This window comes from Callorhinus ursinus, unplaced genomic scaffold, assembly GCF_003265705.2.
Source record: "Callorhinus ursinus isolate GAN/ISIS: 27379988/994484 unplaced genomic scaffold, GSC_fseal_2.0 scaffold3, whole genome shotgun sequence".
NCBI lineage: Eukaryota > Metazoa > Chordata > Mammalia > Carnivora > Otariidae > Callorhinus > Callorhinus ursinus.
In genome coordinates this window covers 61,021,533-61,046,220 of record NW_027397065.1, presented here as the reverse complement: position 1 = coordinate 61,046,220, position 24,688 = coordinate 61,021,533, and the positions used below count along the sequence as shown (strand labels likewise).

General features: G+C 41.7%; 1 protein-coding gene and 1 long non-coding RNA gene across 2 annotated transcripts in view; both read left to right on the top strand.

The window, feature by feature from the left end:
• Window positions 1-515: 515 nt before the first annotated feature.
• Window positions 516-17,817, top strand: LOC141372394 (uncharacterized). Its single transcript, XR_012377598.1, has 3 exons — window positions 516-963; window positions 14,912-14,943; window positions 17,693-17,817. It is a non-coding gene; the product is annotated as an uncharacterized lncRNA (long non-coding RNA).
• A 5,490-nt stretch (window positions 17,818-23,307) lies between these two features.
• The window catches only part of C7 (complement C7), a 51,736-nt gene continuing 50,355 nt past the window's right edge, over window positions 23,308-24,688 (top strand). The window contains exon 1 of the mRNA XM_025867347.2: window positions 23,308-23,937. Coding sequence (XP_025723132.1) covers window positions 23,932-23,937 — 6 coding nt within the window. The 5' untranslated portion in view covers window positions 23,308-23,931. The remainder of the gene's footprint in view (window positions 23,938-24,688) is intronic.

Here is a 24,688-nt window from a genome sequence, read left to right as displayed (position 1 = left end):
TTCTGAAGCAGTGAGTGTATAATCTGAGCATGCATAAAAATCACCTGAGGTGGTTGTTAAAATTGCATATTATTAGGGTTCCCCTTAGAGATTGATCTAGTAAGTCTGGGTAAGTCTGAGGAATGGCCTCTTAACAGGGACTACCATTGTTGCAGAAGATCGAGGGCCTCATTCTGAAAACCCAGACACGGCCTGGGCTACAAACCTGTTTTCTGGTGCTCAGAGAAAGAAATTTTCATCTGGACCAGGAATTCAGTCTGGGATAATTTCCCTTCATTATCATTTTTATTAAATTCATTATTCATCTCCTGCTGGAAAATTGGGCACTAAAAAGCTGGTTTAATGAAGCAATAATGAGGTAAAAAGTTTTAGCCATTTAAGATCAGGGCTGTTCTGTTCTACCCATAGGTTTCTATAGCTAACATTTCCCATTTTGTTTGCAAGTTTTGTACCTGATTAAATTTATTTATTTATTTATTTTTAAAAGATTTTATTTATTTATTTGACAGAGAAAGAGAGCACAAGTAGGGAGCGGCAGAAGCAGCCTCCCCACTGAACAAAGAGCCGGATGCGGGGCTCGATCCCAGGACCCTGGGATCATGACCTGAGCGGAAGGCAGAAACTTAACTGACTGAGCCACTCAGGCACCCCTGTACCTGATTAAATTTAAAACACATCTTTTTATTTTTCAAAATGTGCTTCTTTCTCTTCGCTCCATGGCTAAGACTTGATTTTTTTCCCCCTCAAGCTTCAGCCCTTTCTTCTTCTTCCCCAAAGTCACCAGTTTATATCATACTATTCTTTCACTAATTGGGTCTTGATTGGACACTCTCATGTCTCTAGGCCTCGCAGACCAGATAAACTTCTCTGGGTTGGCAAAAGCAGAGAGAAAGGAGAAGAAATCAAGATACTGAGATGTGTGTGTCCTCCAGATGGGCCCTTGCCGCCTACCTCCAGTCCTTGGTAAATTCCCCACTCCCACTTCTGGACCCGAGCGGGGAGCAATACAACCCAAACAGATATGAATACTGTGGGCCTTTTTTTTTTTTTAAATTTTTATTTATTTATTTATTTGAGAGAGAGAGAATGAGAGATAGAGAGCACGAGAGGGAAGAGGGTCAGAGGGAGAAGCAGACTCCCCGTCAAGCAGGGAGCCCGATGCGGGACTCGATTCCGGGACTCCGGGATCATGACCCGAGCTGAAGGCAGTCGCTTAACCAACTGAGCCACCCAGGCGCCCTACTGTGGGCCTTTAATGTCTGTCCCAACTTCCCATGTTTGGATTGGGTTAAGGGATGAGGTAAGAGAGGAATAAATACTATTAACAAATAAGTATATTAATTAGTCCTTCAAATATCATCCCGACCCGACAGGAACCTGGGTAGTGGGGACAGAATGCCAGGAGCAGGTCGAGGAAGGGCTGCATTTAAGGGACAGGCAGGAGATCAGTGAGGGCAAAGAGGACTGGATAGAGAAGAGCCAAGAAGGGTGTGGAGGACGCCCCCGCGTGGGGCGTGTTTCAAGAGGACAACACAGTCTGTCCTGAGCATTTTCTCAAATCAGGGCCAATTTCCTTACTTTGAGACTAGACTTACTTTTGATGCTTTTAAGATAAGGAATGAGATGAAAGTTCCAGAAACTAAGAGGACCTGTCAAAGGGTTGTTATGCTGCCTCTTCACTCGGCCCCAATCGTATTTGAAACTAAATTGCCCCTACGGTTTCAGTCCTGGGCAGCCCCGGCTTGCGCTGCTCGGTTCTCTTCACCGCGGATGCCGCGGTGCTGCCTTGAGAATTCACTGCAGCATTCCCGACACCACAGTCGGGCGGGCTGCTCCCGGACGGTGACTCAGCATGGCAGGGGTACTAGAGCTGGGGCCGGGGAGCCTCCCCACGTGGGGGGACTCCAGCCGGCAGCCTCGGCGCTGGGCTCTGTGCCGGCCTGGCAGAGACCCTCTCTGAGCTGCACGGTGCTCTGAGGCTCACACCCCCACCGTGCCCCCCCCCACCCCAGTCCTGCTGCCGCTTCTCTTTGCCTCCCGGGGTGTCAGACCTGCCCGACAGTGGGAGGCCCTTCCCTGCCCACCCCTGCTACCTTCTCCCTTTTGCTTCACGGATGTTTCTCGCACTTGAATTCTATCTTAGCATATGCTTCGTGAAGGACTTGAACTGGCACAAGATCTTTATGAAAAATGTTCCTTCTTTTTTCCAAATGTCTGTGCATTCTTGGACACACCTCCTCCTCCCCCAACCCTTCGGTGAGAGAGCAGACCCGGCGAATGTTGTCTATCATGCTGAGAGTCAACTTCAAAGAGGGAGAAATGCTTTGAGTCTTTTTAATGACCTCTTTTAGGCTGGACTTAAATTTAGAAGGTGGAGGGTTTGTTTGTTTGTTTTTACAAGATCTTGGCATGCACTGCGTATTTCATCTGTTGCTCTGTCATTAAGCATTCTTCCTTGCTTCAAGATAACAAAAAATCATTCACAATCTGCTATTCTCTTGTAGCCCATAAGAAAGAAGAAAAAAATCATAATATGGTGAGTGCCAGAATATTGCTTTAGGTCCCTCGGATCTCTTACAACGCCGGCTAACCCTGTCAAATACCTCCGAAAGATCCGTAGGCTCAGAACTGAGCCAGGTGCCCTTGCACTGTGTGCTCACGTCAGTTCGGTTTTGGGAAGATAAAGGCACAGAAGCCAGGCTGAGCACGGTCAAGATGGTAATAGGAAGCGAAGTGGACACTTCAGGAAATTTGATTGAGAAGGAAAGTGCTTCACTTATTTGGTCAAGAGAGGCTTTTTTGGGGCGCCTGGGTGGGTAGCTCAGTCGGTTAAGTATCTGCCTTCAGCTCAGGTCCTGATCTTGGGGTCCTAGGATCGAGCAGTGCCTCAGGCCCTGTGCTCAGGGGTGAGTCTGCTTCTCCCTCTGCCTCTGCCCCTTCCTTGTCCACCCTCCTATCCCCCACCCTGCGCTTGTGCTCTCTCTACTTATTTGACAGAGAGGGAGAGGGAGAGAGAGAGAGAGAGCATGTGCACAAGCAGGCAGAGCCTCAGGCAAAGGCTTTTCTTTTTATCATCCTCCTCCCTCGCTCTCCCCCTCCCTTCTTCCATCCTTCCTTTTCCTCTTTTTCTTCTGATCCATCTCCCTGTTTTCTAAAAAAAAAAAAATCCAAGGTAACATAATATTTGGAAAAAATTTCAAACACTGGGGAAATATATGTTGTTAGAAGTTCCTCATAATTCTACCCTCTGGGAAGCAGGAGTTCTCAATATTGGTTACATATTAGAATATCTAGAGAGAGATTTGGGCCTGCTGCCAAGCCCACAGCCCATGTCAAAAACATGGCACCCAGATATCAGCATTCTTAAGATTCTCTAGGTGGCTCCACTACACAGCCATGGTTGAGAACCACTGTTCCAGGACTTTGCTACTCAAAGTGTAGTCTGTAGACCAGTGGCATGAGCATCAGCATTCAACAGAATCTCAGCTCTGCACTCTTTCTCTACCTACTGAGACCTAATCTGCATTTTAACAAGATCCCTTGATATTTCATATGCACCATAAAAATAGAGAAGCACTTTCTACAGAAAAATCACAAAAAGCAATAGAGAAGACTTTTTTTTTTTTAAAGGTGGCATTGATTCATGCTTATAGACTGAGAGGAAAAAGCGATAAAGGGGAAAAAATAGAAAGTATAAAACAGAATGTCATAATTGGTAGGGGATTGTTCCAGAAGTGGTGGGAGGGATAGAGCTGACAGTCTGTTGGGAAAAATGAACTTTGAAGAGGAAAGGGAATTTGTCATCTTATGACCCTGGAAGGAAGGATGGTAGACTTACAAGCAGATTTGAGGGCAGGGACAGCAGCTGCCTCCTGATGGCTTTTGTTTTCTACTTTCCTCTGGGAAGAAAGAGGAGAGGTCGTCTGCTAAAAATGAAGGGGGCAAAGAGGACTAATGGCTACTGAACACTCACTATGTGTCACACAGTATTGTGTGTGTGTGTTTTTTTTTAAGATTTATTTATTTATTTATTTATTTATTTGAGAAGGGGGAAGGGGCAGAGGGAGAAGGGGAGAGAATCTCAGGCAGACTCCCCGATGACTCTCTCCACCCTGAGATCATGACCTGACCCAAAATCAAGAGTCGGTTCCTTAACTGACTGAGCCATCCAGGCGCCCCTCACACAGTGTTTTACACAAAAATCATATGTAATCCCTCCAACAGCCCTATGACGATTCTGTTACCCAGATGGGGGCATTGATGAGGAAAAACATTGTAAACATCTATCCTGAGGTTCCTTCTCTGTCTTCACTCCTTGGGTGACATGACTCAGTCTCCGACTGTAAATGTTATCCACATGACCTCTATCTAGTCCCTGATCTGTGCTACAAACTCCCCCCAGTTGCCAACTTGACTTTTCTAAAATGGTGCCTGCCTGATAGGTATCCCAAACTAGGCAAAAGAGAACTCATCCCAAAGCTGCACCTCACCCCAGACCTCATTCACCATAATAAAGCTGAAAAGCCAGGACTTCTGGTGGTGCTTCCTCCCCTCCCTTTACCCGTCCCAGGTCACCAAGGAGTCTTGTCAACTTGGTCTCCCTAGTATTCCGAGTCCCTGCACTTGGCTAACATCTCCAATGTTACTGGGCCAGCCTAAGCCACCGTCACCTCCTGCTGGGCCAACCGCCCTCTCCTCCCTCACCATTGACTGCCTCCGACCTGTTCTCTGCCTTTCAGCCGGAGCGAGGTGTGTGCGTGTACGTGGCCATTTAAAATCACACCCACAATCAGGGTGGTACAACCACCCCATCACAGCTGCTCCAAGAGTGATCAATCATTGGCCAATCTTGTTTTACCGACGTTCACACCTTCACATTTTTCTTTTCTTTTTTTTTTTAAGTCTTTAAAAGCAAATCCAAGATATTCATGTCATTTCAATCATAAATATTTCAGTAGATAGCTCTCATGGAGAAAGATTTTTAAACGTACTAGAAACAGAATGCTGATTGCATTCTTAGTGCCCCAGTGTGCTGTCCACTTTTATATATTTTATCTCATTTAGACTTCACAGTGGTTTTGTGGGGTGGGCATTGCTAGATGATTTTACCTACAAGAAAATGTAGATTTAGAGAGTAAGGTACTTGCCCAGAGGGCTGAAATTTGAATTGGGAGTCCTTAAATTCCCTGGTGGGCACCCTTCCCACCCAGTCCCTGTTTCTCTTTCCTATGTGTGAGGGGTTCTGTCCTCATTCCTTAGTGCCTCGCATCTTGTGATCTTGCACTGTAAGAAAAGAGAAAATAAAAATGGGAACAATCCATATATTTTCATTGCTGAAAAGAAAAACCCATACAGTTTCAGATTTTCCTGACTATTTTCTTCCCAGAATTTAGGAAAAACATCATTATGCTGCCATCTTCTGGATCTTTTGAAATCTAACACATCAACAACGATACAATTTAAAACCAGTTCTGTCCCGCTCTTTCTAATCTAGGGCTGACATACTAAAACTGTGTATAATTAAAATTATTTCTTTAGTTAATTGGAAAATTCTTTGAAAACTTAATACCTATCAAATAGGAAGACTAAAGGTATATGTATTCAGAGGTCAGTTATTTTTCTTTATAGGGGATGGAGACAAACATACGCAGTACAAATTTACAAGTAATTCAGCAGCCACTTTTTGGCCATTGATTTCAACCTTGTCCAACGATAGTTTTTAAGATTAATGTTAATAGAGGTGGTGGGTAAAAAAGCTATTCATTGCTGGTGGGAGTATAAATTATTATAGTCCTCTGGGAAGGCAATTTGACTATATATATAAGAAATAAAAATAAAACACGTGTAGCTCTTGGCCCAGCAAACTTACTTTATGAATTAATCCTACATATATTCTTATTGATGTATGCGAAGATGTATATATGTGAAGAATGTACAATCTCACATTGTTTATAAAGGACTAGAAAAACCTAGAATACTTAAGCAAATGTGTTACTACACCTGTATGTAATTCTGTGAAGTTGGTTGAAAGTAATGTTGTAGTTCTTAATATGCTGGTAATAATAACTGATCTTGTAAGATTTTTTTTTAAAATAGAAGTTTTTAAAAAATATTTTGGCCCAGAACTGGAAATGCAGTTTTGCATGCTATGCCATGCAAAATAAGTACTCTTTCCTATTTTTTTTTTACCAGCAGACATTTATGTAGTAGAATCTACATTTAGATTTCTATCACTAGAAGAATGATACACTCAGATTTTTAAGAATGGAACATGAGGCAACAAAGTATAATCTTAGCTTCATAATCTGATACTATAAATAAGATAAAAATGATTTGAGTGTAAGTTATATTGTGTGCTTTCTACTCAAGAAAAATTTAAATTAACAGGAAGAAAACTTTGGCACTCTGTGAAATCCGTACCATGAGGCTAAATTTATAGTGCAATGTCTTTTTACTTACTCATTATTTAATGATAAAATATTAAATAATTAGAGTAATCATGACTGATATTTATTGAGTTTTTTCTATGTGCTGAGTGCTGTTCTAAGTGCTTAGCATTGGAGATGTCAGTTGACCCCTCCAGGACTCTGGAAAGACAGTGTAAAGCTAATATTTCTTCTTATTTAATAAAATTGAGAGTAAGGAAAGCTGAGTGACTTGCAAAGATCACACAGTCAGCAAAGGGTCAAATCAGGAATTGAGTCTAAATACTCTGAATTACTATGCAGTGTTCTTTCTATTATACCCAAAAGGGTCAAAGGGAAAAAATCAGTGCAAATGTCTTTACCGAAATGCTTCATCGCATGTAAGACGTGATAAGCACGCTGCCAGGCTCATCGTTAAGTACTCAGAAAATACTGACCATAATTCTTTTTTTTTTAATTTGATTTCATATGGATTTTTTTTTTAGATTTTACTTATTTATTCATGAGAGAGAGAGAGAGAGAGAGGGGCAGAGGGAGAAGCAGGCTCCCAAGGAGCAGGGAGCCCGATGCGGGACTTGATTCCAAGACCCTGGGATCATGACCTGAGCGGAAGGCAGACGCTTAACCATCTGAGCCACCCAGGCGCCCCTGACCATAATTCTTGTTGTTGTTATTATTATGCTAAAAGGAAACAAGCCTAGATATTTTTCTGAATGACACTGACAAGCATCCTTTCCCCACAACTCTTCCACTGAAAATTCTCAGTTGCATTCTAATGTTTTCATACTAGTATGCAGCGTAAGACCCCTGAGGGCAGGTGTTTGGTTTGTTCTGTTTACTGCTACACCCTGACGCCTAGGTCACAGCTCAGACTCAAATGCTCAGCAAGTATTTAGTAAATAGATTGGGAAACTGGAAGTTTTTCTTGTTCTTCTTTTTTTTTTTGACTCTGACATCGTTGGCCTATTATTGGTCTGCCATTCTGTATAATTTTTTTAAGATTTTATTTATTCATTTGTGAGAGAGACAGAGAGAGAACAAGCAAAGGGAGAGGCAGAGGGAGAAGGAGAAGCAGACTCCCTGCTGAGCAGGAAGCCCGATGCGGGACTCGATCCCAGGACTCTGGGATCATGACCTGAGCCGAAGGCAGATGCTTAATCATCTGAGCCACCCAGGTGCCCTGCCATTCTGTATAATTTGTATGTTTTAGAGTAATGCTTCTCAAGTCTTAGTGGTTATGAAACTTCCTTGTTCAACATGTAGATAACAGAAAAAAGTAGATCCCTAGAAAACTTCATTAAATGTTTGTATACCTTGATAAATACAACTCCACCCAAGGTTTGGTTTGGGTCTCAAGACTGATGATGCCATGCACACATCAAAAGGGTATAAAATATATAAAGAATTTTCTGGGAATAAGATATCTCCTGGGTAGGCTTCCCAGCTGGCCCGAGAATGGTGTGAGAACAGGGAGAGAGGCTGGCTTGGTGTTTTATTGTGATTTGGGTGTGAAACTGGGGTCTCTTCCAGGAAGCTGCACACACCACTTAGGTACTGGCATCTCCTTGGCCAGAGGTTAGCAACATGTCCTCGCCTAACTGCAAGGGAGTTTATAAAATGTAGTCTTCGCATCATCATGTGCCCAGTTCAACATCAGAGTTCCATTACCACATATAAAGGGGAGAATGAACATAAGGGGACCAAAATACTCTTGGATCCAGTTACTGACTGACATTAGGTGGAATAACATTAATTATTTCAAGTCTTCTGTGTATAGTTTGTTACTCTTATAATTTCTAGTTAGTGTTCCAAAGGTTGCTATTTTGTAACTTATTTATGGTTTTTTTTTAAGATTTTATTTATTCATTTGTGAGAGAGACAGAGAGAGAACAAGCAGGGGGAGAGGTAGAGGGAGAAGCAGACTCCCTGCTGAGCAAGGAGCACGATGCGGAACTCTATCCCAGGACTCTGGGATCACGACCTGAGCCAAAGGCAGATGCTTAACCATCTGAGCCACCCAGGCGCCCTATTTATGGTTTTTAATATGTTCCATAGCATACTAGGTAGGCTGGGGAGATGAAGTTTAATGGAACAGAACAAGGGGAAGGTGCTTGGGTGGCTCAGCTGAGTAAGCGCCTGACTCTTGATTTCATCTCAGGTTAATGATCTCAGGTTTGTGAGATCGAGCCCCATGTCAGGCTCTGTGCTGAGCATGGAGCCTGCTTAATATTCTCTCTTTCCCTCTGCTCCTCCCTCCTCCCCCCTCCCCAAATAAAGAAAACTAAGATTTATTTCTGGCAGTATGCCAGGTACCTGATTGGAGACTTTCATATATATTTTCTCATTTGGACAAGGCAAGAGAGACAAGCAGAAAGAATTATTTCATTCAGGGCCAATCATCGGCAAAATGGTAAAGAAGGCAGTTTTTTCCCCCCATAACTCAGGTTTTCCCTTTCAATAGGTTTTTTCTAAAACGTGTTCTTTTTTTATTTTATTTTATTTATTTGTCAGAGAGGTAGAGAGAGAGGGAGAGAGCAAGCACAAGTAGGGAGTGGCAGGCAGAGGAAGAAGCAGGCTTCCTGCTGAGCAAGGAGCCTGATGTGGGACTCGATCCCAGGACCCTGGGATCATGTCCCGAGCTGAAAGCAGACACTTAACTGCTTAAGCGTTAAATAACCAAAATGTGGGAGCGTTAGGGCCAGTGGTTGGGTGTGATCACACTTGGTTCCTTTTCCTAAAGTTTTCCCTTCCATCATACAAAAATGAGTTGACTTGGGTAAAAGACAGCAGAATTTTCTCAAAGGGGCGTGGTTCATGGGGTAAATATGGTGAGTATTCTACAAGAATCCCTTGGTTCCTATTTCTAGTGAGACTGTAACTAGATGACTTTCTTCGATTTATTATACAGGACAAGAACAAGGGCTCTGTGATAGTGTGATCCATAATAAGAAATTTATATTTGGTCTTCCTCCTGTTTCTCGCACGGAGATCCTAAAACTCTTGGAATTTTCCTGTGATGAAAGCCATAAAAGTATGTCTTGTTATGTCAATGCAATGACTTTTAGATGGCACCTAAGGGTCAGGGCTGATTGCCAGGGGAACCAACCATGTGATTAGAGGGTTGGAACTTTCAGTCCCACCCCCTGACCTCTAGGGAGGAGAGTGGGACTAGAGGTTGAATCAATGGCCAGTAATGTAATCAATCATGACTATGTAATGAAGTCCTTATAAAATCCCCCAAAAAGGGACGCCTGGGTGGCTCAGTCCTTAAGTGTCTGCCTTCGGTTCAGGTCAGGATCCCGGGGTCCTGGGATCGAGCCCCGCATCGGGCTCCCTGCTCCGCGGGAAGCCTGCTTCTCCCTCTCCCACTCCCCCTGCTTGTGTTCCCTCTCTCACTGTGTCTCTCTCTGTCAAACAAATAAATAAAATCTTAAAACAAACAAACAAACAAACAAAAAAACACAAAACCCCAAAACACCAGGTTTGGAGAGCTTCCGGGTTGATGAACATGTTGAGGGGCTGGAAGAAGGCACAGAAACTCTGCATCCTTTCCTCATGCCTTGTCCTGGGTATCTCTTCTGTCTGGCTCTTCCTGAGTTATATATGCTTTTACGATAAATTGGTGATCTGGTAAGTAAGATGTTTCTTTGAGTTCTGTGAGCCACTCTGGCAAATTAACTGAACCTGAGTAGGGGGTCATACGAACCTCTCACTTATAACCAGTCAGTCATAAATATAGGGAAACACCTGGACTTGAGGTTGGCATCCTGGGTTGGAGGGGGACCATTGGAACCTCCAATTTTTAGTCGGTTGGTCAGAACGCAGGTAACCGCCAGGGTTTGCAACTGGAAGCTAGAGTGGTGGGGTGGGGGCAGTCTTGTAGGACCGAGCCCTCAACCTGTGGAATCTGGCGCTATCTCCTGATAGACAGTGTCAGAATTGAGTTGAATCCTTGGACACCCTTCTTGTGTTCTAGAATTTCTTGGTGTTGTATGGAAAGACTCCCCCAAGCCCATTTTCAAGTTGAGTCTCAGAACACTGGAAGGGGCTCCATCCAGCCCTCGAGAACGTTGGATCATGCACCTGGAGAAAGGCTCTTCCACTTGTGGGTTTGGCAATCCTCCTCCAGCATTCAAAGTGCCCAGGATACGTGATGTCAGCTCCTTTGTGCCCACACTGCAAAGCCAGCCACTGGCTCACAGTATTGCAGGGGTAGGAAACCGCCTTGGCTTTTCAATTCTGCTTGCTTGGCCGATTTTCTAACATCAGCTGCCGGATGGGCTCTGGGAAAATCTGCTGGGTAGATGAAAGAGAGTGAAAGCTGTAGCTGCTCCATGAGAGGTTGCATTACCAGCAAAATCCCTCTGGTGCTGTGTGTGCTTGCTTCTTCTTCCTAAGAACACCTGCTTGTAGTTACCCTGAAAGGCAAAGAGAAGGGCTAGAGCAAGAAATATCTGTTGACACTTGTCAGGGTCGCCTTCCAGAAGGAGAACACCTCTTTGCCCTTCAGGAAGACGGAATATATAATCCACTGTGCCTTTGCGCAAGGAGTCAGTAGCAACCTGTTGGCTTACACGTGGCATCCACCATAGCAGCTTCACCCACTTGCTGGGCCACTGCAGTCGTGGAGATGGCAGGGTGATGCTGTCGTCAAGAAGCAGCTGACTTGCTGAGTCACGGCAGCAGAATGGGCTGGAGGGGGAGGTGAGGCGAGAGTGGGAGCTTTGAGAGCGGGGAGTTTTGGTATCGGCTGGCTCAGCCCTGCCACCGCCGAGATGGAAACACTAAGGTGTTGCTTAATCTTTTTCTTAGGTTTTTCCTTGCCTTTCTTTTTTCTTTTCCCTTTCAAGTAGGACTTTTTAGTGGCCCAGCCTGGAGAAGGATTATTTGAAGCAAAGAATAAATTGTTAAAGTTAAATTTTAGGCTTCATGACAGATAAATATTTGGATAAAGGTATCTGGAAAGGGTACCCTGAGTAAGTGCGTGAAAATCGGCATGGGGGATTTTTTCGTTGAAAGAGAAGCGACAAAAAGAGAGGGCAGAAGGGGCACCTGGGTGGCTCAATTGGTTGGGCGACCGCCTTCAGCTCAGGTCATGATCCTGGAGTCCCAGGATCGAGTCTGGCATCAGGCTCCCTGCTCAGCGAGGAGCCTGCTTCTCCCTCTGACCCTCCCCCCCCATGTACACTCTCTCTCTCTCTCTCTCTCTCTCTCTCTCATTCTCGCTCTCTCAAATAAATAAATAAATCTTTAAATAAAAAAGAGAGAGAGGGCAGAAGACAGAGGCTGGGGCACCTGGAAAAGTCTTTGCAACGCGCTAGGGTTGCAGCTAACTCAGGAGAAACACTGCTTTGCTGTACTGAATCTATCCTAGAAGCATCAGGCTCAATAGCTCCTTTCATTACCTGGGAGCGTAATTCATTCCTGGCATTCTTTCTGTATGTTTTGAAGGCTGCTCTCAGATGGAATATAAAATGCTTCAGAAACCAATTTTAGTAATTGGCAGCATCATATTTTTTATATTCTTCCTGAAGGGACTTAGGGTGAACAGTGGGTCAATTTTATCTTTTTTTTTTTTTTTTTTTAACCAAAAGGGCACATCACTTAGCAGAATACTTAGTGGCTATGAGAGTGAAAACCAGTTCCCCCAGCATAAGGTGTGAGCAACATATTGGATTAGAAAGTATAATATGCTTTCTTTCTTGAAATAGGCCTAATCAATATACTTTTTATACCTTATCAGGATCATTCATCAATTATTGATGAAACACTAGACAAAGCTTTTCTTGAGAGTGTTAGAAACTCTGGCTGGAGTTGCAGCCCTGGGATCTGGGGTTGTATCTGTGAATGTTATTCTGCAAAATATCCTGAGCACTCACTATGAGCCCAAATGAAGAGTGTCACTGGGTCTCGGAAATGCACTTGTTTGGGGAAACATTTAAATATCTCTGCTGGAACGAGGGTCACATAATCACTCCATCACGCAATGCTTACTTGTAAAGGGAATGGGGATGCAGTCTCACTGAGTGCAGGGTTGTTTCCAAGCAGAGTTTTTAAGGATAAGGAAGGCTGGCTCCTTAGGTTCTTACTGTGAGTAGACAGGATGGGATCTGGGCAACAAGGGGAAGAATTGGCTTCAGTTAGGAGCACAGAGAGTTCACCTGTAGTAGCAGAGGGGAAGGCAGAGTATTGGAGCACAGATGCTGGTGGCCATATACAATGGGAGCGTGTGGAAGTCCTCTTATAATGCATTCCGTTTCATCAATGAAATAAAAAAGGTGTTGGTTCAGAATGAGTGTGAGGCAGTAGGTATCAGAAGTATGGTATGAGGGAAAAATTAAATGAAGTAGTTATCTGCAAGTGTTCTCATGTAAGAAGTCTTGGATTCTTTTTAGTCTAGGTTATACTCACCAACTTCCCCTGTTACACCCACTGCCTATCCCTAGCATCCTGATTATCAATATTAAATAGAAACCAGTGAAGAAAGATTGAATGTCAAACCTGACAAGATGCGTTTGAGAGGAATGTCATAGGGGACAGACATGCAGGACAAAGAATGGTTAAGCCCCGGATCAATTCTTCCAAGCCCTTAGGGGCTGAGGGAGAGCTCTGTTTCTGTCACTTAAAATCACTAATTTTCATGTTTACCCCAGTGCCTCAGAAGACACCAGTTTAGTTCCAGGGGTGAAAGTTGGGGCAGAGGCGCTTTTCCTGGCTAGACTGAGTACTGTAAACCAATTTTCTCTGACAGGCATTCTGGGGAATCTGGAGATCAAAAAGACTCCCTGTGAGTCCAAAGTTACCTTCCTTCTCTTCAGAGCTTCTAATTCTACGTGAGGTAGAATATCAGCTACTGAGTTAGGAGTATAAAGAACAAATACATTGTAACCAGAGGGGACACAGAGTACATTTGTTCCCTGGGAGTATGTGGAAGCTCTCTCAGTGAAATGGAGAACAAGGTTATTACTAGAGACGGGAGTTCAAGTTCATAGAAGTTTAAAAAGGGAAGTGTGAAATAGTCATACTGAGCAACTGAATGGACTAGGCAGAGTAGTGTGATTACCACTTAAAGGACCCCTTGAGGCTCGTTGTCATGAATTTAAAGTAAGACCAGTCAGAGGGTACAGGAAGAGAATTGGACTGGATTTAACCAGGTTTGTGATTTTGATAAATAAATAAATAAATAAGTACACACACATACACGTACATACACACACATGCTAGGGATCAATGATGCGATGTGATGGGGAGAATTGACTAGGGGAGCTTCAATCAAAAGAATGCAAGAATTCTTACACTGAAATGCTTGTGGTAACGACTTCATCTTTTCCTCTCTTCTCATACATTCAATCTCTCTCTCTTCCCCCCCTTCACACATACACACACACACACACAGTTTAAATATATAAATTATATGTAATAAAGAGGGGAAATAAAAGCATAAATTTGTATTTTCCTATATTTGCATAAAAGAAACCCCAGAAAGATACACTAAAACTAATACAAATGGTTACTTACACAAATGTTTACTAATAGGAGGGTGGGGGACAGGGCGCCTGGGTGGCTCAGTTGGTTAAGCAACTGCCTTCAGCTCAGGTCGTGATCCTGGAGTCCCGCGATCGAGTCCCACATCAGGCCCCCCGCTCAGTGGGGAGTCTGCTTCTCCCTCTGACCCTCTCCCCTCTCATGCTCTCTCTCACTCTCTCTCTCTCAAATAAATAAATAAAATCTTAAAAAAAAGGAGGGTGGGGGACAGAGATGGAGTTCTTCCAGTCCTTCAGAAATTCTTCCCAAAAATAGTAGAGGGGAAAATATGTTCCAACTTACTCTATGAGGCTCGTATTACCCCGATATAGAAACTAGAGAAAGACATCACAGGAAAACTACGGACTAATATCTCTTATTGTTATAGCCACAGAATTTCTCAAGGAAAAACTAGCAAACTAAATCTGGCAGCACATAAAAAGGGTTACATACCATGGCTAAATGGAGATTTATTCCAGGAATGCAAGATTGGTTCAACATATGAACATTAATCATTGTAATACACTATATTAAAAGAATAAAGGACATAACCCATACATAATCTTAGGATGTAGAAAAAGCTTTTGACAAAATCCAATGCCCTTTCATGATATAAACACTTAACAAAATAGGAGTAGAAGGGAACTTTCTCAACATTTATGAAAAACCACTTTATAAAAAACATTTATGAAAAACCCATAGCTACCGTCACACTTTTTCATTATTATTACATTTGTTATGGTGTTCTGCGATCGGTGATTACAGATTGCTGAAAGCTCGGATGATGGTTAGCATTTTTAGTAATAAAGTATTTTGAAATTAAGGTATGCTCATTGTGTTTTTAGACTTTATGCTGTTGCACATTTAATAGGCTACAATACAGTGTAAATTAACTTTTATATGTGCTGGGAAACCAAAAAACTTATTTGATTCACTTTATTGTGATGTTTACTCTATTGCAGCGGCCTGCAACCGAACCCACAATATCTCTGAGGTATGTCTGTATATTCTCAAAAAAAATGAAGTGGTATATATACAAAATATTATTGATATATATCCACAGACTATTGTATATTCTGGTACATCCATAGAATATTATTTAGCCATAAAAGGAATGAAGTACTGATACATGGGCTACAAAATAGATAAACCTTGAAAACATTATGCTAAGTAAGAAGTCAGACACAAAAATGCACATATTATGTGATTTTATTTATATGAAATGTCCAGAAGAGACACATCTATAAAGCCAGAAAGTAGATTAGTGGTTTCCAGGAGCTAGAGGTTGTGGGCAATGGGGAGTGACTGCTAATGGATATGGGATTTCTTTTGGGAATGATGGAAATATTCTGGAATTAGATAGTGGTGATGGTTTCTCATACACGTGAGTATTTTTTAAACCACTAAGTTATGCACTTTAGAAGGATGAGTTTTATGTTGTGTGAATTATATCCCAATAAATAAATATACCAGTCAATAAGGGAGCAAATGATATGGAGGGTGTGGCTATATGCTGACAGTATGGATGAATGAAGGGGTATATAAGTCAGAAGTATATTCTTCAGAACTGATGACTGATTGGGTGTGGGAGGCAGTGAGAGGGAGGAGAAATTCAGGAATGATTCAGAGATGCCTTATCACCTTGTATTTCATTGATTTATTTATGTATTTGCCCATCCCATTAGAATACATGTTCCTCCACCTACCCTGGCTAAATACATAGGGTCCGTTCTGCAGGGATAGGGAAATAAGTGGCAATTTCAGACACACTTCAGATAAAACATCAACAAGGATTTCTATATACATGGGTCTGTTTTATGCACTTCAAGGGTGTTGCTCAGTTTCCCGTGGGAAGAGAGAGGTTACTTCCTGTGGACATCCTTTGGACGATTTTGAGGTTTCCCCATTTTAGTCTTGATGAGAGAAGCACTAACCTTTACTAACTCCACATTAAGTGTTGGATGTTCTTTTTCCCAAAGAGGTGCTGTCTTTACATCACCTGGCCGCAGGTTTTGGAAAACTTTTTTTTTAAAGATTTTATTTATTTGTCAGAGAGAGAGCGTGAGCACGTGAGCCAAGCAGGGGGAGCGGCAGGCAGAGGGAGAGGGAGAAGCAGACTTCCTGCTGAGCAGGGAGCCCGATGCGGGGCTCGATCCCAGGACCCTGGGATCATGACCTGAGCCAAAGGCAGACGCTTAACTGGCTGAGCCACCCAGGCGCCCCTCAAGTCTTTTTTTGGACAATAAAAACATTTGTTAACATAAATTGATTTCACTTTTTGCTTAATCAAAGTTATAATAATGCAACTGTCAGCTGGGCCTTCTCATTGGTATGAACCATCACTCACAATGCTAGTTGATACAATTTTAATCTAAAGAAAAGGATCTTGATACTTTGATAAGCCTGTACATTCTCACTAAATTTAATTAATTATTTATTTTACATTCTCATTTTAGATCATGTAAATTTCAATCAGTAAAATAGCTCTTGGTCCTGGTGACTATCTTCACAGACGCATAAGAATCTAATGTCACATAGTTGGTAATTTCCCTGATAATTAATTATTAATCAGTTTCCTTCTGATTAATTGCAAGTTGATTGTTCTCAGGAAGTCACTCAAATTGTGTATCATTGGAGGAACATCTCTGGATAAACTGGTTTGCTAAAATTTTTCTTTGGCTCACATTTGTTTATTTATATATTTTATTTTATTTATTTTTTTAAAGATTTTGTTTATTTATTTGAGAGAGAGAGAATGAGAGATAGAGAGCACAAGAGGGAAGAGGGTCAGAGGGAGAAGCAGACTCCCTGCTGAGCAGGGAGCCCCATGTGGGACTCGATCCCGGGACTCCAGGATCATGGCCTGAGCTGAAGGCAGTCGCTTAACCAACTGAGCCACCCAGGCGCCCTGGATATATTTTAAAAACTCACTTATTCATGGGTGTGGAAGGTGTAGAGATCTATATGTACTCAAGATGCTTCAGTGTGCATTTTACATAATTTGAATTTCATCAGCCCTACAAAGATTTCGTTATCCTTTTATTTTTCTTTTAAGAAAACTGCAGGTTGGGGCATCTGGGTGGCTCTCCCTGCTCGGCAGGGTGTCTGCTTCTCCCTCTCCCACTCCCCCTGCTTGTGTTCCCTCTCTCGCTGTGACTCTGTCAAATAAATAAAATCTTTAAAAAAAAAAAGAAAGAAAAAAATTGAGGGTTAAGGGGCACCTGGCTGGCTCAATTGGAAGAGCATGTGGCTCTTGATCTTAGGGTCATGAGTCCGAGCCCCACATGGGGTGTAGAGATTACATAAAAATAAAATCTTAAAAAAAAAACAAGAAGGAAAATTGAGAGTTAAGAGGAGAACACAGACAGCAAGTGGTAAAACTTAAATTTGAGACAGGATTTGTCCGATGTCCTTCCTGGCAAACAACGTTCTCCTGAGAAGCAGGCCCACACTAGCTGAAGCTGAAGAAGGAGCAAGAAGAACGTGAAACGAATTTCTTGATGCGTATGGGTGCCTTACTACACCTTCACGTGTACTGAAATACATATGACCAGTGTCTGTTATTCATATGCTCACTATGAAATGAAGTAGCATACATTTGTATGCTAAAATTTAGAAAATATATCAACGGTGCACTCAAGTGAAGATCTATGAATCACCAGATCTACCTGGCCTCCAGACCAATCTTTCGGCCCCGGTAATCGTGAGGCATTTCATTAAGATGTTTGTTTCTATTATTGCAGTGTGCATCCTCACAATCTACCCCAACTCCTTCAGACAAATGAATAAGCAAACAAGCCAAGGAAAGACAGAGAATCTTTAGGATGCTATTCTACAGTACTATGAGATAAAACAATGGCAGCTGACAGAATAAAGTTAAGTAATTTTCGATTTCTTTTTTTTTTGAATAGGTAATGCATTCATTAATGTATTAAAAATATAAGCTAGGATAAGGTAAAGGGCCTTAGTCCCATCTCTTTTTCTATCCTCTTTCCATCTTTCTACCTAGTGGCCTTCTCATGTGTATGCCCCACGAGATAACAATTTCTATTAGTTTCCTGTGTATTCTTCCAGCATTTCTTCATGCAAATATAAACCAATATGAATATATATTCCTTTTAACCCCAAAGTAGCTACTGCTCTGTATTTTTCTTTTTTCTCCTTAACAGTGTATTTTATAGATCTTTCCATATCAGTACGTAGAGAACCTCTTCAGTTTTTTATAGGTGCGTAATGTTCCATTTAATGTGTATACCATTATTTACTTAACCAATCCACTATTGATGCTTGTTTGCGTTGTTTCTTTCTTTTCTTTTTTTAAAGTAGGTGCTATGCCCTACGTGGGGCTTGAACTCACGCCCTGATATCAAGAGTCACATGCTTTACTGACTGAGCCAGCCAGGCGCCCCTAATCTTTTGCATTCTAGCTCACATTTATTGGATGAGGCTTACTATAGTCTAGGCACGGTGATAATTGCTTTACCTGGATTTATTTAATAGAATAGCCCTATTAATTAGATAATATTATTTCTACTCTTCAGATGGCAAGGAAGGAAGCAAGAGGATCAGAGAGGCTGAGCAACTTGCCCAAGGTTTGAATCCAGACTCTCTGCCTTTAGAACACATATTTGTACACAGATTAGTGCCTTATTGCTTTCAGGAGAATTCTTACTTTTAAGAAGTCTCTAATTATGTATTTGTGACTGTTCTTCACTGTTTTCTAAAACTTTTTCACAAGCATTTTAAGAGTTGTGTAATTCAGGATTTTATTTCTTTCTATCACTCATTCTTTATTTTTTCTTGGCCCGTGGAAGATGTAATGATTAATCTGATATCTAAATATATCTCTAGAGACAGCTTAAGGAGATAAAACTTAAAATTATGACATAGATTGATATTTTCCGAAAATGATTACTTTTTATTTTAGAGCTATAATATGCGGAACTCTTTTTTTTTAAAGAGTTTTTATTTATTCATTTGTCAGACAGAGAGAGAGCATGAGCAGGTGGAGAAGCGGGCAGAGGGAGAAGCAGGTTCCCCACGGAGCAGGGAGCCTGATACGGGACTCAATCCCAGGACCCTGGGATCATGACCTGAGCCGAAGGCAGATGCTAAACCGACTGAGCCACCCAAGCGTCCCAATATGCTGAACTCTTGATCTGGATAAACAACAACAACAACAACAACAACATCAACAAACCAGCTTTCTGCATAGACACCCCAAGTTACTGTGCAGATCAGATAAATGACCTTGTCCTTTGCTATTCACCCTTCCTCTGCAGGTCTTTACACAAGGCAGGTGTGGAACCACAAAAATCTTTGCATTTCGTGTCTTCCTTCTTGGAGCTCTTTGACTCAATTCAAATTTAAACCAAATGAAATAGATCTCGGCCATGCAGGCTACCGCCACAATGTGCATTGCAGAAAACTGAAAAACCCAGGTGTTAGAAACCCAAACCAAGCCAGGCCTTCTCCTAAATTTAGCAGGTGCCTGCCACTATTGAAAACCTTGAAACGCATTAACGACAAAGTTCGTATTGCTTCCTGATTGTATTTGGATCCTTGCCATCCTTGCCATCGGGGCCACCGAGGCAAAGGCTAGTCCCATGTTGTAAATGACAACAACTGTCTACAAGGACGTGTAATGCCCTGGAAATATTTCTTAATCTATTTAAACCTTAAACATCATTCTTAGGGACTGGATACCAACAGAGAGTACTAATCTAGTGACCCCATGTTTTTTTTTTTTTTTTTTTTGGTGACCTCACTTTAATGCAGGCCGATAGTCTCTCCTTTGCTGTCCTGCCCGCCGCTCCCTTGTGGTGTATTCAATAAACTTTTATCTCCTTTAAAATAAATAAGTAAGTAAATAAATTAACTAATTAAATAATGCACAAATCACAGTATTGAATGCAGTGCTCCCAGCAGAGATGGGCAGCTTATTAGATATATGATAAAGCCATTTAACAGTCATTGTTTTGCTGAAAAATTCCTTTAGATAAGGTATTGCCTGCCATTTTTCATTCTCAAACTATTCACACCATGGCACTTTAATGGAAAAAGAGATACCACCTGGAGTACTTACTAGCTTAACAAGCACTTGACTGGGAGATTAAGAAGATTCAACGGTTCTCGCTCCGGAGTGGTTTAACTCCACAGCCTAATGCTGTTCTATTACTCAAGGCACTGCAGCATGCCTGCCACTAGGGGGTAGTGTTGCTTTTTGCTCCAATTGCTGGCGGTTTCCGTTCTGACCTTATCAGACTTAATAGAAGAAAGGAAAGGAGGCTTTATTTTTCCTCAGCAAGTTTATTCCTCTTATGCGCCTAGAGTCAGTGGAACAATTTAGGATAAGATGAAAGGCTAGCAAATGAAATAGGCTTGTTAAAATGTTTTCAAATATTTCCCCAAGGTGGACCATAACAGCTTCTTGATATCATCAGTGGTCTGTTTCATTATTAGGTTCTGGGGATGTTAAAGTTTTTGAGGTGCTACCAAGGGAAGTGAAGACTGATGGGGAATAGGGAGTGTGTCATAGCAGGAGATAGGGAGAGGACTGAGCCCTTGTGGACCCTTCCCCAGTCTGGCAGAAATCTACTTTCCTCTTCCATGGATTCAGTATTGGCTCCGATACCATTTGCTAAAGCATGTCTGCTATACCAGTTTTGAAGCTTGTCAGAAATACAAGTTCTGGGGTCACATGAATTTGGAAAATTCTGGTTTGAAAAAAGTTTTAAGAAATTTTACTTGGTGTACAACTTTTAGAACATTTAATTTACAATGCACTGTGCAGTGTGCTTTGTGAATCTAAGGCTGAGCATTTGCTAGAGGTAGACACCGTAACAGTGGTTCTCAATGGAGGAGGGCTGACTTTGCCTCCTGGGGGCATTTGGCAATATTTGGAGACAATTTTGACTGCCATGACTAAGGAAGAGTGTTACTGGCATCAAGTGGGTAGATACCAAGGTTACTGCTGAGTGTCCTCCAATGCACAGGACAAGCTCCCCCAACCCCCTCTACCAACAAAGAATGATCACACCCTAAAGGCCAGTAATTCAAAGGTTGAGAAACCCTTCTCTATAATATATGCAGCTTCTTCTTCTTATTTAAACAGAAAATTAATTATTTTTCTTGAGGTATCTTGTAGCACCTGAGTAGAAAATATGTGGGGAAACTCTGCCCTCAGTTTATCCACAGTGTTTTAATTATGTTTCAATTGCAGTGTAGTGTGGTTTTCCCTCAATACTCCTTCTCTTTGATCTCCCCTTGTCATTGTTGACTGACCTCTCTTTGTGATTCTCCTGAACTGGTTTGACAGTGCATTGTTTTCGTTTTACTTCTCCTTCTGTAACCTCTCTCTTTCCTTTTTGGCTCTTCCCCGTCCTTCTGCTCCCTGAGAAGTGGCACGTCTTATGGTTTTATACTTCATTGTGATCATTGTCCCATGACTTCACTTCTCTATGGTCCTCCTGCCAATGACTCTACTATGCCCCTATCCAAGTCATTTCTTATATTCCTTTCCAAAAAGATCTACATTTCTGGTTATGTGTTGGTTGTTTTCTCCAAAATAAAATGTCCCCTCTCCAAAATCACCTCTTCCTCTTCAACTTCCTGTTCTCTCCTTTATTAATTTGTTAAATTTTTCCAATTTTCTTAATCAGACATGGAACCGTGTTTAATCACTAAGCCTTGTGAATTTCCTGGTCTTTTGTCTAGCTCTTCTTGAATGAGGCCTTGATTACCCTTTGTCTGACTACCCAGATAAGTTCCAAATCATGTGTCCTGCTTCCGCTCCTTACCTATGTGGTCTGTGTACTACCACTGTTTTGATCATTTGAAAACATCTCTTTGATTCTTTCTTTAAAACTTCCATTGAGTGAGTTCCCATTGTCCTTTGAATAAAGTCCATACAACTTACACCAGTAGTCACATTTCCCACAGTAAGGCTCCCACCTGCACTTAAAGCCTTTGTTCTAATGACTCCTCCATTGAAATTCCTCCTGTTGAAGAAACACTGTTCATGTGAGAGCAAAGATATGGAGATGGGAGAGTGCAAAACACTTGGAGAAAGGAAGGTTTTGTAAACTTTTTAATTGATCTTTGGGATACAGACTCTGTGAACTGAACAATTCAAGTTCTAAATTATTGTAGATACACAATATGCATGTGACATCCTCTAGACTAAGGATACTCTATACATGGGCTCATATGATCTTTATAGCATGTAAGGAATAAAAATAATGAGATATTGCTCAAGGCTTCTATCTGTCAAAATCTTTAGCTTATTATATTATGCGTCCTCAGTAAACATTTGTTGAATTAGAATAAACAAATTAATGAATGCTTTCATGTACGAATGACAAGCTACCACAGCAGTGCTGTTGGTATCTACTTATATCCCCTCAACACTCATAGCTACATGACAAAGGCAAATATCTGCAAATACTGCTGATACCTGCAACAGTCTACTCGAAGGCCCTTTTCCCTCCTAGCTACCAGTGCTGCTCAGCCTACTGCCAAGGCAAACTGGAATTGTTGGAGAGTTGAGTCTAGGAGCCACCCTCAATCAATGATGGGGTGTTGGTTGATATAGTCGTTTAGTTGGAATAACTCTGAGAAATACTTCTGCAATGTCCCCTGGATTTCCACATTGGGACTGAGTTTTAATTGCCACAGTGGTATCTTGCAAGGTAAAGTACCTTTTACTGACTACCTCTCCTTTCTTGTCTCACTTTCCCACCCCTCAGCAGTGCTTTGTAGGAGCACTTCTCAAAACAGAAAACAAAACAAAAACAAATGAAACCCAACCAAAACCCAAACCAAAACCCCCCAACACCCCCAAAAAGTCTACTTGCAATTGATTTCCTGTCTGAGAATCTGCCCTCAGGGGAACGCAAATGAAGCCCTTGAATGTGGAATTGTACATTGAGTACTTTTTTTTTTTAAAGATTTCATTTTTCAGTAATCTCCACATTGGGCTTGACCTCACAACCTAAATTCAAGAGTCACACACTCCCCTGACTGAGCCAGCCAGGCGCCCCTGCACAATGAGTACTTTAGAAGAGTCCATAACATTTGGAAATCATGCAATTGGAGTTGAACAACAACAACAAAAATCTTTCAGGAATTAGGGGTCATCTTCTCTGTGGCAAAATTTCTTCCACACAAATCACTAATGGTTTTAACAAAAGATATGGAAGATTTGTCTCTGGAAGCCCATTAATTTATGAGGGGAGGGTAGGGGTTGGTCTCTATTATTCAAGTTCTTTGGATAAAGAAAGAAATAAATCATTAAAACTAGAAAATATTCACTAATGGAATGTTTAGTTATAAAATTACTCTCAACTCAAAAATCCTTTCCCACTTAACACTTACGTCTCTCTTATTAGTGCCCTAGCAGCAAGTGGGGGGAGGGGTGGAAATTCCACCCCAGAATGTTCCATTTATATTCTGAGTGACAGAACTGCATTTAGATCTTTTTTTTTCTCTCACAGTGTTTAATCTCAAAGTCTAGTGTACAACACCCTTTAAGAGAATCATGAAAACATCCGCTTAGTTTAGAAGATTGAAATAGAAAGGAGGCTTATCCCTTGCCTTACACAGAGTCTCCTTTGGTTGAAAATCGCTTAAACATCGAACTGAGAACATTGGCTGCCTTTCTTGATTTGCAGATGTTTTCTTAGAACTATACTTCCAAACAGTCCCAGCTGGCTATAGCTAAGGCCTGTGTCAGTTGATAAGATGCATCTGGCTCCAAGACATGGACTAAATAGAGGGTCAGGCTCTTCGTGTCCTCAGAGTATCTGGTTGGGGTAGGAGCTAAGTCTCAGAACCACTTGCTTTATTTATGAGTGCCAAGTTAATCCCCAGCAGGGAGAGAGAGGGACGGAGCAGGCTGCTGGGCTCTTCCTGCTGTTGAAAGTTCACCGGGCACTCAGTGGAAATTTTCTTCCTTTCTTCTGCCCTGAATGTTTCCCCAAACATGAAGGTAAGATAATAATTTCATTACTTTTGTAAACGAAGCAATCTCAAAAGGGAGTGAGGCTTAACCAAAATGACTCAAATAAGGAGAAGACATGGGAAAATAGGAAAGAGAAAGATCTGGGGGTAACTTAAAAAAAATCCTTATTTAAATATATTTAACATTTCAGCCAAAGTGAATTCCTTTTTCTTGTTTTGCAGTAAAATTACTGGTTCGGAGGTCTGGGAATCAGAGATTGGAGACAATGTTTATGAAAGTCCTGAGAAAGCCATTAAGAAATACAATAGTACCATCGTTATTTCTTAGGGAAAAATTCTCTCCAGTGTATTTTGTTTGTTTATTTGTTTAATTTGGGGCCACGCCATGAAACCCCATGATTTGACTTATCTACAAGCTTTATAGAAGCGAGTTGGGAGACTTGGAATTTTAGAATTTGGAATCCTGGATGAAAGAAAGGGTCAGGAATGTGAGAGTGGAAGAGGCAGATGGATGGAATGCAACTGAAAGTTTACCAAGCACACGTGTTGGTCCCGGGCAATGTAACCCTCTCCCAACGTGAAAGTATATAATCGGTCACCTGTCACAATCCCAGTGCAGCTCCTTCTGCCCACGGGTCCTGCCCCCATGCTTTAATAAAACCACCTTTTTGCACTGAAGACATCTCAAGAGTTCTTTCTTGACCTTTTGCTCTGAACCCCAACATTTCCACATCAGGGAATGATACTTTAGTCATGTCTGGGAAAATCTAAAGGCACAG